The following is a 15,356-nucleotide window of genomic DNA, read 5'->3' as shown; positions in this document are numbered from 1 at the left end:
GGCGGCTGAAGCACTGGCGGGGGTAGGCGGACAGCGTTATGATTTTGTACCGTCATCATTGAATGCCTGCAATTGCAGAGACTTCGGTTAGGGCTGGAGAGCAGTCGGGAGCTGGCTGCTGCAGTCCCTGGTGTTCCCTTGCCAGCGCTGGGGAAGTGTGCTATGGATGTGCTGGGAGGGGTTTTTCCTTTCGTTTTATTTTATTGCAATCGTTTCCTGGCTCATCTTCTGATGGCATGTGGTCCAAGGAGCCAGGAGGCGTAGTACCATGGCATGCAGCGAAACGGTGCGGCAGAAACACTTTTTTGCTCCATCTCACATCATGTATTATGCCATTCAGTATAATGCATATGCTTTGTTTCACAGAGGAAAGTCCGTGAAATTTTATTGGTGGTATTTCTGTTTTTTCATGTTTGTAGGTTCAGGTTTCCTTCAAAGCCACAAAAAACCCCCGCCTGGGGTTCCTTGAGAAGTCAGAAAGCCGAACAGATATAGGAGATCCAATCAGTGTGGTTAGCATAGGTTACCAAAAGTCTGTCGAGTAAATGAAGCAGCTGGAATACAAGAGGAAAGGGTTTTTGCACGGGCAAATAACTACAGTAGGAAACAGAGGGTAGCAGTAAATGGTTTCCTCCTCCAGTGGTGTTTCATAGGGATCTGTCATGGGCAGTTCAAGCTAGTTGACCAGATAAAGGGGTGAGCAGTGAAGTGAGAAGGCTTGGTGGCGATATTAAGCTATGGAAAATTACTAAGGACAAGGGTCAGCTGTGAAAAAATATCGAGGAAGACCTTATAAGACTGACTGGGCAATAACGTGACAAATGAAATGGCAGAGAGGGATGTACGTGAACAGAAGGAACTGGCTTTCCATGTAGAAGATGGGCTGTGAGCTCACTGTTACTGCCTGGGAGGTAGCTCTTGGTATTATGACAAAGTGAAGTTTTCATGGGACTGGACTGTACCACTTTTCATAGGGCCTGTTGTTTCTGACAGTGGCCAAAAGCAGATGCCTAGGGAAGAGGGAGGAAATTTAAAGCAAACACATAGAGATACATTCTACTGCTGTTGTACCAGCCTCCAAGAATATGCAGTTCAAGGTCTTCCCTGATGAGAAGTTTAAACTTGTGGTAGGTTTTTGGTGGTTTCTTAGCCAAGGCATAGGAGTAGGATGTGTGATGTGTATGTGTCTTTGTAATCTGTGTAAAGGCAAGATAAATATCAGAAAGGATAGGAAGAAGGCAGAGCAATCCTAACTGTTGCAGGGCCAATCTACAGTTCTTGGCTAAAGAAATCAAGAAAATTCTTGCGCTGTGAGCTCTTTCCTTACAGTTACTCATTCACAAATGTACTTTGATGCAATCGTGCTGCTATTTGCGGTTATGGCCTGAGGGTTTTATGGGATGAAAATAGGAACTTCCACAGATGAAGTAACCTCTTGCTGTAAAAGTGTGTCTGAGGAACACTTTGATACATCTGTACATATTCTGAAGAGACTGGTTTACATATTAATGACAGAATTTAGTGGGATTATAGAAATGTGGGATTACAAAAAGTTTCTGTTTAAAGAAAAAAAGTCTCTTCATTAAAAGGCATTCTTTTAAGGCTAGCAATAAAAGTGCAGGCATTTCTCTGCCTTACTGTATCTTAATATTCATCTGTGTGGTTTCTAAGAGATGGTTTTAAAGTTTGAGCATGTGTTCGGGTATTTGGAGAACCAAAAAAGACAAGCTCTAGCATTTCTGATGCTGGAAAGGCATAATACTAGAAAGTTTGTGGCTTGGTTTTTAAGATAGTGTTAAGGAGTCTTTGCTACTGGAAGAACTGATACTTTGTGGCCTGTAAGTGTGTTGAGAATATGCCCATGTTTCCCGATGTACTAATATCTCGGTTTACTTAAAACAGCCAAGTTGAGAATTCATAGTTTTAGGAAAGACCACTGTTCACAGTTTTAGTAAAGACCACTGTTTGCTTGGCACCATATCTGTAACTTCTTTTTATGCAGAAACACATCTAAGTAAATGAACTCTATGTTAATGATTGAACAGAAACACATAGCTAAATAACTATTGTATGGACAATTACTGGTTTGTGCCTTTGCTCTGTTCCTGCAATAGTGAGGGGCTGCTGCGTTTGTGTGTGCTTCGTGCAAATTTTAAAGTGCAAAATTGAAGGAGGATGCCTGTGGAGTAAAATAAGCCTCAAATTAAATGTACATTTTTCTGAAAAATACTTGTGTAAAGTAAATAAAAACTATTTTAAAAAAAGGTAGTTTGTTTCAAGCAAATGTTTTTGTTGATGGATAAGATTGAAAAATTCAACAGACTTGTCATCTGTCTGTTTTTTTTTTTTTTCTCCAGTGGACGTGCGAGTTAACCTTATTTAATATTATGGAATGGTGTGTTTCTGTGTTTATAGGAAGGGACTGTCCAGAGGTTCCACAAATAGGTGTCTTTCTGGAAAAAGCGGAGAGTCTCTTCCAGCAGTTTTTGAGAGAAATGTGCAGGAAGCCATCGACAATTATACTTGGTATGCATTCACTTCTGAAATAGTACTTCATTAACGGAGTCTTGGCTTAAATAGATATTTCAAGATTGGTATTCATTTTCACTAGTCATGCTTCTGGTCATTCTCATGGATGACTACTATTTGCAGTATATAATGCAGGATATAAATTGACCTAAGCCGTTGTTTAGAGTGTTTGAACTTTACTCCTGAGTTGTGTTATGGATTTGCATATTTTTAGAGCATAGTGAAGGGCACCGATTAAGCCTAGAAGGGAAGTCAGGCTTCATGGTTAAACGCAGATAATGCTCACCGATGTTGCAGGTCAGTTAACTTTCAAGAAGTTTCATTCCAGTTGGCACTGGTTAGGATTTGCCTGGCCTGCATATCTGACTTCCCTTGCTTTCACTGCATCCCAGGGTGATGGCGGCTGGCTGGGCTAGAGCTTTCTGAGAGCTGGAATCCCAGACCTCAAGGTTTAAAGTGCACCAGGTCTAACAGCCTAAAAGACGTTGTGTACAGATGTGTAACTCAATGCTATTTGAAACATTTGTAGAGATGTTATGCTCAGTTTTGCAGAATTTTCCTGTGGTAGCTTCTAAAAGAGTTAAAGAAGGCTTATGTTACCTTTTAATGTATAGTTTTGATGTGCCCATTAGCTGAACTGGAGAAATCAAAATAATTGTTAGAGGTGGAAATGCTTGGGGGGGTGTGTGTGTATATATATGTGGATATATTCTAGAGTGCCCTTACAGTTGCAATGATATATAGAAGTGTAATGCTGTAGAAGGAATTGCCTTTAAGGCAGTAAATGGTACAAATAGGAGCATGTACTCATTGCACTCTACTTAAAAACATACACTTGCAACTCTTCACATCGACTCTAACAGCATGTCCTGAAAATCTTGCACCTGACAGGAATATGTATCACTGTCCATTTATGTGATCAGTTGCGTTATTTTTAAAATGTTTATACAGAAAACCATTGTGTTCTTCATTTTAATTTGTCTTCTTTCCACAGTGAAATGCTTTCGTCGCTTTCATCTAGTGGTCCTACAACACCCACAGAGTTGAATAATTCTTGGTCTGGAATAAACAGCTATACTACTGGTTTGTCTACTGAAAGAAGTTCAGTTTACTCCTGGAGGGATGATGTATGTCACAGAAACTTTTACAGTATACTTTATCTAAATATTGTAGAATAGATGAATTTTTACAGAAAATGGACATGCAGCACATGTCCTGTAGGAGAACTTAACCACTTTCATTCATTATAGCCTAATGATTAAGTATATTAATTGAATATTTAAAAAATAGTTCTGTTTGCAAGTTGATATCAGTGCAGCTGATGTGTAACAAAGAAAAATGGAATAAAAACATGAAATTATGACATTTTGGGGAAAACAAACCTGTTTTACCAAAGAAGGTAGGCTTAGGTTTCTGAGTCTAAGAGAGTAATAAAATATGTGTTTGCAAAGACTGCATAATGCAGGCAGTGTCTAAATTGAACTATTCTCAATGTTTTGAGTCAAAGTACATTCATGAGCATGCATATAAATGTCCCAGCCTGAGTAAATATTTAGCTCTTACCTAAGCTCAGTTCTGTTTCGTAGATGATGCAGAGCGAGGTTAAGCCTGTTAGGGAGACTGACCTCCGAGGCATGCCTGGTGCAGGCTGGCAGCGTTGCATAAATCCAAAAGCATCGCAGTCACTGCCACTTTCATTTAAAAAAGCCATCCATGGCTGGTAGTGGTAGTTCTGCCATACCTTTTGCATAATATCCTAACCTTTAGGGTACTGACCCCATCTGTCGCTTCCAGCCCTCCAGGAGGAAGCCTGACCCTGGATCATACAATAACCTGAGTGAGAGTTATTTTCCCATTCCTTTTCGGTGTGATCCATTCTGTAGCCTGAAGTGGTTGGAGCACTCAGCTGGAAGTGAACAGATGTGATTTGGGCCCTGAGTATTATCACTTTTTTCTGTGTTTCAAAGTGTCTAATGTAAGTGGCCAAATATCATTATGAACAGTGTCCCAGCTGAGGAACCCTCAGCTAAATGCTCGTTTCCATGCCACTGGATAAAGTCAGGCTCTTCCCTGCTACCTTCATATGCCCTTGCACTCGCCCATTTCTGGTTGCACTGTGTTGTAGCTTCAGTGAAGAGGTGTGGAAGACCACTTCTCACGCTGAGGGTTGCTTCCTAACCACCGGACTGTGTCATGCAGAAGGAAGGTGCCCCCTCTTGGCCCTCTTAGCCATTTTACTCAGAAAGGAAAAGCACTGCTCAAAAGAGCAGGGAGCTTTGGTGCTGTGGGTCGCAGAGGTGCAATGTGCATGCTTCACTCCATGTTGGAGCAGGGAGGGAGCCAGGAGTCCAGACACCTTATAACTGATGTTTTCTGTTGGCTAATCCTGGACAGCTAGGTCCTTTTTGCTCTAAATCACCTTGCTCAGGCCAGCTACCTGGGGTTTTTTTTTGCACAGCAGCATATAAATTGTGTCTCCAAAGTAGGTACTCTGAAGATTCATTCTGAGATGCTCAGCCAAATCTGTCCAAGTTGTCCTGTTCTTTAAATATTGTGGGGTTTTTAATATGAATATGTACACATATTTGCTAACAACTATTAATTTTATAATATATAGGAATTTGATAAAGCCAACACACAGAGAGTGCATCAGTTATTTTGGGAGATTGATGAAATGCTGTTTGAAGGAAAAGTCACCTCCCAAACTCAGAGCCTGCAGGCAGAATGTGCAGACTGGGTTGAACGATTTCCTCATCTAAGGTAAGGAAATTTCTTGCTGGTACTTGTTTTAATGAGTTATCACTCTAATTTGAATTTTTGGGGTACCCTTGTATGAATTGCTCTTGATGTATGGCATCAGTAACAGCTTTGCATTCAAATCTAGATCTTGGGGACTGAGCTGTGCCATAGTTATGCAGTAAGTCTGGGTGGTGGTGCACTAGCAGCTAATGCTCTTTATTTTGCTTAATACAATGATTGCAGACAAAAGATATTTTAGCCGGATGTAATACGAAAATAATAATGCATCATTTTCATAATGACCTTTTCTAAATAAAGAATACATCTTGTAAAGAAATATTTTTTTTTTACTGTAAGTGAAAGCATACTGTGAAATTCCAAGAAATTCAGTGTTAATTCTGTTACTGATACTTCTAAAAAGAAATGAAAAATGCAGGCGACCACATGCTTCACATACACTGCACAGCCATAATGTCTTCCTAGGCTATATAAATCAATGTAAAACAATGTGTGATATTAACCCGACAATAACTAGTTGAACAGATGTGAGGATGCATACATGGTTAATGAGAATTGTTTTGCATAGATGTGCAAAATGTCTAGACAGCCTGATGACTGCTTCCTATAACACAGGGGACAGAAGTCGGTGTTGCGCTGCGTTGTACTGTCCTGCCTTCATGAACGATGGCATGTCATTCTTAGTGAGATGTCATGGCTCTAAGCTATTCTACACATAGACCTGCATGTGTCTGTCTTCTAGTCAATAGTTTGTTAACACCATTAAAAAGAACACTGTCAATAACTGTGGTATGCTTTCAATGCTTTTAGATAATTTACAGAGGCTTGTTACTAGTAAATGTAAACTAAAATCAACTAACAAAGTTTGTCACGCTTTGTCAGGAACAAGAGAGGATTGTTAAAACAGACAAATTTCACTAGCATTAAGGCATGCCTTGCCTTTTTTTAGATACTGTAAAAATTAATAGAACATGCATAAAAGGGAGACGGGTTTTTGTGCTGTGTAATTAATTCAAAATATTAAGTAATTTCCCTATATTTTCAGAGTATTTTCACTAGGTGGAATTTTTTTAAGTAAGTGATTCCCTGTACTTCTGATTCAGAGCTAATGCTGGCAATACCAACCACGTCCAGGAGGTTGAAAGCGAACTGAAGAAATCTGGGAGCTCTGTGTCATTTGGTACTAAGGGATATGTGGTACATCCTGTGGTTTAAAAAGAAAAAAAAAAAGTTATTTCATTATTAAGCTTAAATCTTAAAACTCAATTTGCGTTGACTAGTTACTCAGAAGAATAGCTTCTGGGATGCCAGATTTGTTTCTGAGAGTTGTGCTTCAAAGAGCTCGCTGGCTGTCCTTTTTTTCAATTTGTAAGACAGCTGTGTCAATATATGAATGCTTAGCTCAGCATGTGGGAATACATATACTTGAGAACTGTCATTAACAAGAGAAACATGAGATCTATTTAAAGAGAAAGCTTTTTGTTCCTGGCTTACAAAATAAAAAGTAAAAAAGGCTATTGCTTAGAGCTTCACGTGGCATAAAATGCTGTTTTGTGAAAGGTAGTCTCAAGAAAATGTGTTCAGGTGAGTCTGAACATTGCTTCTTGCACTACGGTTGCGACTGGCAAATTCTTTTGAGATGCCTTGTGAATTCCGGTGAAACACAGTTCAGTAAGCAGTTTTGTGCATTTTCTGAAAGTGAATTCTAGTCTTAATTATCCATGTAAACAGTTTGGATTAGGACTTCTGCTCACATTGATGGATACTGGAGTTGGATAAGTGAAATCATAGCAGATGTTATTTGTCTTCTGCACCCGTTTTTAAACATTTCTTACGGATTTTTGATAAGAAAGGAAGTGTGTTTACTTTATCAGCCTTTAGAACAATCTAACAAGTTTGACTATGTGCTCTTAAAAATTATAAGCTAGAATGTCATCTTGTGTAAATCACCTTAACTTTAATGACTTAAATACTAGGCAATGTTAATGTATTACACAAGGCCCTTGCATCTCCATAAATTGCTTTTCCAAAGCAAATGTAAGGTGTGCTTTCACATTGCCTACTGTTTGCAGGTATTTGTATTCTTGGTATTTGCATATGGAGTGGATTTCCATCTAAGATGTCACTCATTCTCTCCATTTTATTCAGGGTTCTAGGAAAGCAGCTCCTATTGCCAAAGGATGAAGGCTTTCAGCATTTTCAGAGCAGAAGTGATACCTCTGTGGATACTAAGTGTTTACCTGGCCTCCGTGAATGTACTAGTAATATAAAAGAGTAGGTTAATTTTTTTAAGTTTTCGTTTTGGTCTTCCCTTTTCAGAAATATGTACAAATATTACTTTTGTGTTACTGAAACATTTCAGTATAATTAAATATGCCCTTTCTTCTTTCTTTGAATATTTAATTCTCATTTTGTTGATATTTTTTCAGGCTCTTCATTTCTGGCTCTAAACTGATCCCAACAGCATCTCCAGTACATAAATCACTAGATTCAAGGTCCACTAGGATTTCTGCCTCTGCCTCATCCATGTATTCATTCCTGGAAGAAGAAATCTATGATGTGGATGGAAAAATAGAAGAATATCTTGCCTTTGACAACAAGGAGCTGTAAATAAGATATATGTATTTTTGAAGAAAATAATGAAAAATTATCAGTGAGCCCAGTCAGGGCTCATAAACTGTGTTTCTCTTCTGTAAAATACAGTTCCTTCTGTCTCTGTATTCAGTAGCACAGTGGTCAGAGCACTCACTGGGCATGTGGAAGATTAGGTATATTGTCTTTCTAGTGGTTCAAAACTCACATCTCCCGTGTCAGAGGAATGTATCTTAACCACTAGTTGCTTTGAGGTGTTTTGTGTGTGAAGATTCGATAGAATGAATATTTAATTTTAAGACAGGGAGTGGAATGAAGGAATCCCTACCTCCCAGGTGAGTGCCTTGACCACCATGTTGTTTAGGGTCATTACACTGTACGTGCTCTCATTGTCTGCCCTAATGAATCTTAAATTCTTTTTGTGCAGTGTATAACAGCTTTGAGAGGAGAGGTGCAGGATACAACCTGCATTTAGAGCACTCATGTGAGTGACAGGAGTAATGCAACTGTCTTCTTGACAATGCAGCTTAGGTTTCCTGTGGCCCAGTTGAGCGTTCCAGCAACTAGGCTACTGGGTAGAATAAAGACCATAACATGCTGTTTTCTAAAAGGCCTCTATGAGGGGGAAAGTCTTGTAGGACTAGTAGGGCGCAAAGCATAACTTTTTGTGCTAAAGCTTGATGCGTTTACAGGAGAAAGACATGGTTGTTCTGAAAAACTGAGAAATCAGACTGAGACCCAGGTAGACCCTTTCAGTCCTGTTTTTGAAAGAGAGGGCCTGAGTGCCTACCGTTTTGGAAAGGATTTAGGATTAAGAATCCTTTTAGGAGTGAAGTATCACTTTGTTTTGCTAAGTAAGCAAACTTAATTTGGGAGAAGGACTTGACTGAACGTGCTGTCCTTTGTGCCTCCTTGATATGTTGTTTCTTGTTTCCTTCCCAGGATTCGATTCTGAAATACCTTATTCTCCATAACTAAAATATTAGGAGTTACAAAGCCTGATACGAAAATAGCTTGGTCATTTTGAGAGTTGGACCATTCAGCCAAGTCTTAGTTATAGTTAAGAAGTTTGCCATCCCGTTTGAGGAAGAAGTAAAAGAAGTGACTGAGAAGAGAAAGGGAGATAGTAGAAATCAGAATGAATTTGGGATCATCCTTGAAATCTCAAAGAAATTGCATTTCCTTAGAAGGAAATACTATGGCATTAAAAAAAAAAGGTTAAAACTTTCTTCCTAAGAAGTGTATTAGAAGACCAAGTTAGGAAATGTTGCTACACTGTGCTTCCCTAGGTAGGAAGGGAGGGAGGGGAAAAAAAACTAAATAAAAAAGTAACTGTCCACACAGTAGTGGAAGGGAAGGAGGTGAGCATAAGGCTATGGGCTCTGTTATTCTTGTCAGGCTGCAGAAATCTTTTAAGTTGTTTGTCTTTGATTAGTGGTGAAGTGTTGCAGATGTGTGCAGGTACACAGGACGTGATATAAAAGAAATGTTCTATGTGATAGTCCTCCTGCCAAATGCAACAGACAATAGCTCCCTTATGTTATGGTAAAAAGCATAGAATTTAGTCTCAAATGACTTAAGTGCCACATATAAAGCTGTTCCTTGCAGAGCTGCAGATCTTTCTGTTGTAATGCCCTGACTGGATTTTTTAATTTTTTACCTGCAAGCAAAAGAAAAAGAAATCATTGTATGTGTTTGATAGGTTCTGTTCCCATAGGTACTCTGTGCGTTTGAATCTGAATTTTTTTTGTGATCTACATCTGACTTGCTTCCATATGTATGTTTCTATTGGTATATTAGAAGGGGAAAAGAAAGTCAAAACCCATGGGAATTCATTTAAATTTTCTTCCTTTATTAGTGATGATGAGAGTTGGGAACAAAAGAAAATGCGTCTTGCTGAGAAGAGGAGTAAGCGTGGCATTCCCCCTGTTTCTCCCAATGCCTGTATCAAAGATGCCGTGGTTTCTGAAGTATTTGATCGTATCTGGAACAATGTAATTGGAATATTGGAGGAACTGATTAAAAAAAATTGGGAAACTAGTATAACAGGTATGTGGTATTTTTAGATATGGTATTTATTGAATCTAACTCAGGAAAGTGATTTTTTTTTTTTTTTTGCCCCCCCCCTTAAAGCTTGGGAAGTCTGGTTATTTTAAGATAGCCATGGTGGTAGTACAGCATTATAAGTTATGTAATGCCTCGCCACGCGCATGCGTGCGTACAACCCCCCCAGATCTAAAATATAAACATTCCTACTATTTTTCAGGGGGCGGTTGGATGAGAGGTGTAATTAAAAAAAAAAAAAGAAACCAACAAAAGAAACCCCAAAAAAACCCGAAGGAAAAAAGGAATCTCTGGATCACTGATGATGTGATCTGAATCTGGAACCTAGGAATCAAAGTCTCCTAGTCCTCATTGTTTGAGCTTTGTTAATACAAAGAACCCTTAGGTAGTCAGATTGTTAAAGGAGATAGACAGCCTTGCTGACAGTGCAGGAGTCCATGAGTTTAATATAGGATGAAGAAATGGCGATGCATGCAATTTTATTTTATTTTATGTTTTTGTATTCTAACAGACTGTAGTGAGGAAAAGCAAAAGCTAGGAAAATTAACTAGAAGTGAAATTCTATTTAGTGTGCATATGTTGTCTTTGGAGGCTGAGGGAAATTTCTGTTCTTCTTTTAGTGTTTTTTAAAAGGACAGTAACAGAATAATACCTGGGGGTGGGTTTTGGAAATCACCTCAAATGTAAGGTACACTCAACCTCAAATATAAGTCTACAGCAAAGTAAGAAACGGCAGAATTTCTCAGAATACTTGCAGCATCAGAACTTAACATTTCAGGTGTTACTGAAATATAAAAGGGCTTTTTACAGCACAGGTGGATTGTTTAGCTCAATATTATAGTTTAGGGAAGATAGCTTAGCAGTTTTGTGATAGGCGTGCTCTTTTATCTTTGTGAAGGGCATCATCATATGACAAATAGGTAGCTAACCGAAGTATTTTGAGTAGGAATGTAAAAGAATTTGGGTTTATAATAGAAATAAGATGGTGGTGTATACCCAGAATGAAGCAGCGTGTAGCTGCTGTCAGACAAGGATAAGATAATAGACTTTTTATTTTTCTTTTAATCTATTTTCTTCTGCTTTAAAAAAAAATCTTTGGGAAATTTTGAATAACATTCCAAGAGTCTTAGCAGTATTTTCTTAAACAAAAACCCCCTCCAAGTTGGTCTACTTGTATAGACCAACTTATTTGTCAATGTCAGAGAAAGCGTAAACAAATGGGAAATGCTTTCAGAAAAACATAATTTATGGTAGATTTTAAATAGCATGTAAACTTAAAACTATACGAAAGTCTTTACTGTGCAGTGTAATATTGTTTGAATCTCAACAAATGATGGCTTGTAAATGTACAAAAAGCAAGTTATTTCCTGTACTTTTTTTTGCTGCTGTTGCAGAAGGTGACAAACAAGTGGAAAAACTGAAAGCTGTTACAGCAAAACTGCCACATTTGCCAGTTGTTCGTATTCCAGCAGATGCTGGGGGCGTTCTGCTTTCCAGAGGCTCTGAAGCACGAAGTGTATCTTTTGGGTCTCATTTTGTTTCCTCGCAGGTAAAAATAACTTTCTGTCAAATGGTGTTCTTTTTTCTGCTAACTTTGGACAGAGTCCTGGTTGAAGCTAGAAAAGGCCTTTTTTTTCTTTTTTTCTTTTTTTTTCTTTTTTCTTTTTTTTTCTTTTTTCTTTTTTTCTTTAAAAAAAACAAACACAATTAGATATACTTAAAATAAGTAATCTCATTTAAAATGAAGGTTCATTTAATGTGCATTTCTTGTTTACTATCACTTGTTCTTCTTTGGTGGTTCTTAAAGGCGCCGTTTACTGCTAAGATATTGCTGAAGTTGGCTTACAAAAGCCAACAGTTGTTAGACTGTATTCCGTCCTTAGAAAATAATTCTGCTTTTATTGTGGTCCAGTCATTTCCTCTTGGTAGAATTAAGAAAACAAATGAGGCTCTTCCCAGGACTTCAGGAATGTGAAGTTGCAACTTAAAGTGCTTTACTTGCAACCCTGTGAGTTTCAGACTCTCATTCCTTTTCATTTCTTTTGCCTCTTGTAAAAGGGGACTCTGCTGTATGTCCACCAGCACGCTGGCACTAGGCCTTACCTGTCTTTGTGGAAGCTTGTGTTTCCATTGATAAAATGCCCTTTTTTGTCCCACTTGCTGCCTCCTCCCTCTGTCCCCTGGGTCCTGTTTTGCACATTTTTTCTTTTCCGGCCACTGCTTCTGTTCCCCCCACCCTGTCTCTCTCTATTCAGTTCAAGCAACTTCATTCTATTTTGTCTGCTCTTTTTCCATGCTTGCAAGGTAGAGAGATAAGAAACACAGAAGAGAGAGCACAGCAGTCTTGGTGCTTCCTGCTGGCACACTTGGTTCTGTTGTGGTCCCAGCAGCCAGAAGAAGTAAAATGCTTAGATAAGTAATGCTCAGGATCTGTGCCCTGGGCTGGACTGTGCTGAGGGAAAATGGAAACTGTGGAGAATCGAACTCCGGCTTCAACTGAAATTTGTATTGCAAATTGAGTTGCAATTCAGTAACTAAATTACCCAAGTTCTGTTTGTAAGACTGTTTAAAATAAGCAAAACAACATATTTGCCTCAGCTACTACTGAGAATTCTACTGAACCATCTTAACAGAAACTTTTCTAAGAAACAAGTAAAATCTCTCCTAACAACGAGCTTTCTGAGGCCTTACTTCAGAAAAAGTAAAGGTTAATGCATATTTGTTGCTTTTACTAGGTTCACCGTTTCTCCAGCAACTTCTGTAGTGATTTGAATGGTGTGATGACAATTCAAGCAAAACCACTCCAACAGAGGCATGCTGCCACAGTAGAAAAAATACAGTATGTGTTTGTATTGACGTTTTCAAAGTGCGGCATAATGCATATTATGTAAAAGATGTTTCACAATTATAAAAAGGCAGTAAGAAGGCAGTCATCTCCTTTGTGTGTATCACTGATGTGACAATGATTTGTAGAGGTTACAATGATACTCTGTTAAGAAATCCTTTTACTTTTTTTTTTCTTCATCCTTATTCCCTATCTTGTTCTCCTTCCTTTTTCCCTAGGAACGAGCAAGAAGACAAACAGCATAGCATTGGCTCCAGTGCTCCAAATTCAGTGCACGCTAGGTTGGGGAGAATTGCTGATAACAGTGTTCTCTCATCATCTCGGGTACTGCTGGCATCTTCTAGGAAGCTACCAAGCCATCGTAGGTTACCTTCTCTCACTTCTGACCAACTCTCCTCAAAAGCTCCTAATATGTACAATGATGAAATCCTTAGGGGGACTAAATTGTGAGTTTTTTCATTTTATTCTTTGCTTTCCTCAGAACTTTACTGAAATTTCACCAGTGAAGGATTTTGCAAAATACTTGAGAACTAACCTGAGATTCATTATTGATTCTAGAATTCAGAGAGAAAAAGAAAGCAAGCAGAACCGTGTTTTTTTGGAGAGAGGCGTTTATTTTTTTGTTGCTATATTAGGTGCTGTTACTTTCTGTAGCTGAGCTCTATAGAGAAATGTACTGCTCAATAATTTCATATTACTTCAGTGAAGAAGTCTCTAATATGATTTTTCCTAAAAGAGGAACCCTTAAAATTCTGTAGGGGTGCCAGCTCGGATCGTTTATCTTCTGCTCGTGCACCTACAACCCGGAACAAGTTACCACCAATAAACTCAGAGGCTGTTGAACGGTATCTTGCAGTACCTCGATTGCAACAGAGCTCTGTAAGTTGTGTTCATTTTTGTACTGGTGAAGAACTTCAAGCTATTTGGAAGTAAGTTGGTCTGTGTCACTGGTTGAAATGAGCAATTTTACAGTTCGTGTTGGTTCGTATTTAATACATGGTCTTAACACGCTATTGTGTGCTACATTGGGGTACCATTAGCATGCAAGAGAAGCCAGTTTAAAACCTCAGGTCACAAACAGATCATAATGGTAAGACTTTCTTCTGAAAACAGAAAAATCTGTTTTTTCTTTTTAAAAAAAAAAAAGAGAAAAACAACCAACCAACCAGATGGTAACCTTGCACTTATATGCATCTGGATTTAAATAGCTCTTTTCAGTGTTTTATTCACTAATGTTAGGGTTATAGGAGGTAGAAAATTATGCTGACTGAAGTAGGAAAGGATACTGACTGAAAAAAAAGATAAATCTTATTGATACTGGCCTATTTTTGAAGGATACGGAAGTAATAAATCACAATGAAAGTAAATTGACATTTTGATATTATTTTGCTTCTGAATAATATTTTGAATTGAGACACATGTAAAGTCTATTATTATTATTTTAATTAATATAAGCCTTTGGGGTTTATAGACTCATATTAGGGAACAGTCTCAAATCTCTTTGAAAGACACGAGTACCCTTAAGTTACGTTAAATTGGTGCTTTTGGTTAGTGAAAACATATTTTTCTTTTCTTCTTCTCTTGTGTTTTTTTGTATGGCAACAGAAAAATTATTATTTTAACCAATTCCATTGCTGCATTCTCTCAATGCTCTTTTTAATTCTCTCAGCATCAAGGACGATATGCTTATAGCAGAGTGTCAAGTGCAGTGCCTGGCAGTACAGAGCAACGGCCACTCAGAGAAAGAACTGTTATTATTGATCAATTTTCAAGGCCCAACACAACTCATACATTCAGGGTATGTTACAATGTAAGTATAGAGACATGGAAAACTGAAGAAGCTTCCGTTCATGCCCACTGTTGGTCTACAGAAGGTCTCATTTACTGGGTGTCTCCTGATTTCTGGTGTACAGGGATTCCTGCTACCTGTAGCGAAGAGGACGTTAAAAGGCTTTGGGAGGGTGTGGGAGCTTGAAAAGCAGAACTAGTGTATGAGAACGAGATTTTTTTTTTTTTCCCAAGTCTAATGCATCAAACAGTTCCTTTAAGGTTGTCTATGCACTGGAAGTGTGCAGTTTTAGTACTGCTTGGAGCTTTGCAGTTTGGTAGGACTTACTCTGCTGGACTAGATCGTAAAAACTGTAATCAAACCATTTCAGCAGATAAGCGTACCATACTAGCTAATAGTATGTCTTTCCTTTTTACAGACAGACACACCTCAGAAGAGATCACTGACTCCCATGGATTTTGCTAACCACAGAGGGACAGGTCAAGGATTTTTAATAGGTAGGCAAAGTAAGAATCACTTGGAAGGCAAAATGCCAGCAAAACCTATGTCCTGGTTTCGGCTGGGATAGAGTTAATTTCCTTCCTAGGAGCTGGTACAGTGCTGTGTTTTGGATTTAGGATGAGAATAATGTTGATAACACACCGATGTTTTAGTTGTTGCTAAGCAGTGCTTACACTAGTCAAGGACTTTTCAGCTTCCCATGCTCTACTGACTGAGAAGGCTGGAGGTGCACAAGAAGCTGGGAGGGGGCACAGCCAGGACAGCTGACCCAAACTGGCC

The 15,356-nt window shown here is 38.6% G+C and overlaps 1 protein-coding gene across 1 annotated transcript in view; it reads left to right on the top strand.

Annotated features, from left to right (window-relative positions):
- Positions 1 to 2,479: 2,479 nt before the first annotated feature.
- The window catches only part of FAM149A (family with sequence similarity 149, member A), a 15,846-nt gene continuing 2,969 nt past the window's right edge, over positions 2,480 to 15,356 (top strand). The window contains exons 1-12 of the mRNA XM_009330656.1: positions 2,480 to 2,526; positions 3,524 to 3,656; positions 5,147 to 5,289; positions 7,435 to 7,560; positions 7,716 to 7,892; positions 9,737 to 9,927; positions 11,337 to 11,491; positions 12,678 to 12,781; positions 13,006 to 13,233; positions 13,546 to 13,666; positions 14,457 to 14,585; positions 14,995 to 15,073. Of these exons, the coding sequence (XP_009328931.1) occupies positions 3,528 to 3,656; positions 5,147 to 5,289; positions 7,435 to 7,560; positions 7,716 to 7,892; positions 9,737 to 9,927; positions 11,337 to 11,491; positions 12,678 to 12,781; positions 13,006 to 13,233; positions 13,546 to 13,666; positions 14,457 to 14,585; positions 14,995 to 15,073 (1,582 nt within the window). The 5' untranslated portion in view covers positions 2,480 to 2,526; positions 3,524 to 3,527. The remainder of the gene's footprint in view (positions 2,527 to 3,523; positions 3,657 to 5,146; positions 5,290 to 7,434; positions 7,561 to 7,715; positions 7,893 to 9,736; positions 9,928 to 11,336; positions 11,492 to 12,677; positions 12,782 to 13,005; positions 13,234 to 13,545; positions 13,667 to 14,456; positions 14,586 to 14,994; positions 15,074 to 15,356) is intronic.

Source organism: Pygoscelis adeliae, unplaced genomic scaffold, assembly GCF_000699105.1.
Source record: "Pygoscelis adeliae isolate BGI_AS28 unplaced genomic scaffold, ASM69910v1 Scaffold167, whole genome shotgun sequence".
In the NCBI taxonomy this organism is placed as follows: Eukaryota; Metazoa; Chordata; class Aves; order Sphenisciformes; family Spheniscidae; genus Pygoscelis; species Pygoscelis adeliae.
The sequence above is the reverse complement of the archived record's forward strand: the minus strand, read 5'-3'. Positions and strand labels throughout refer to the sequence as shown.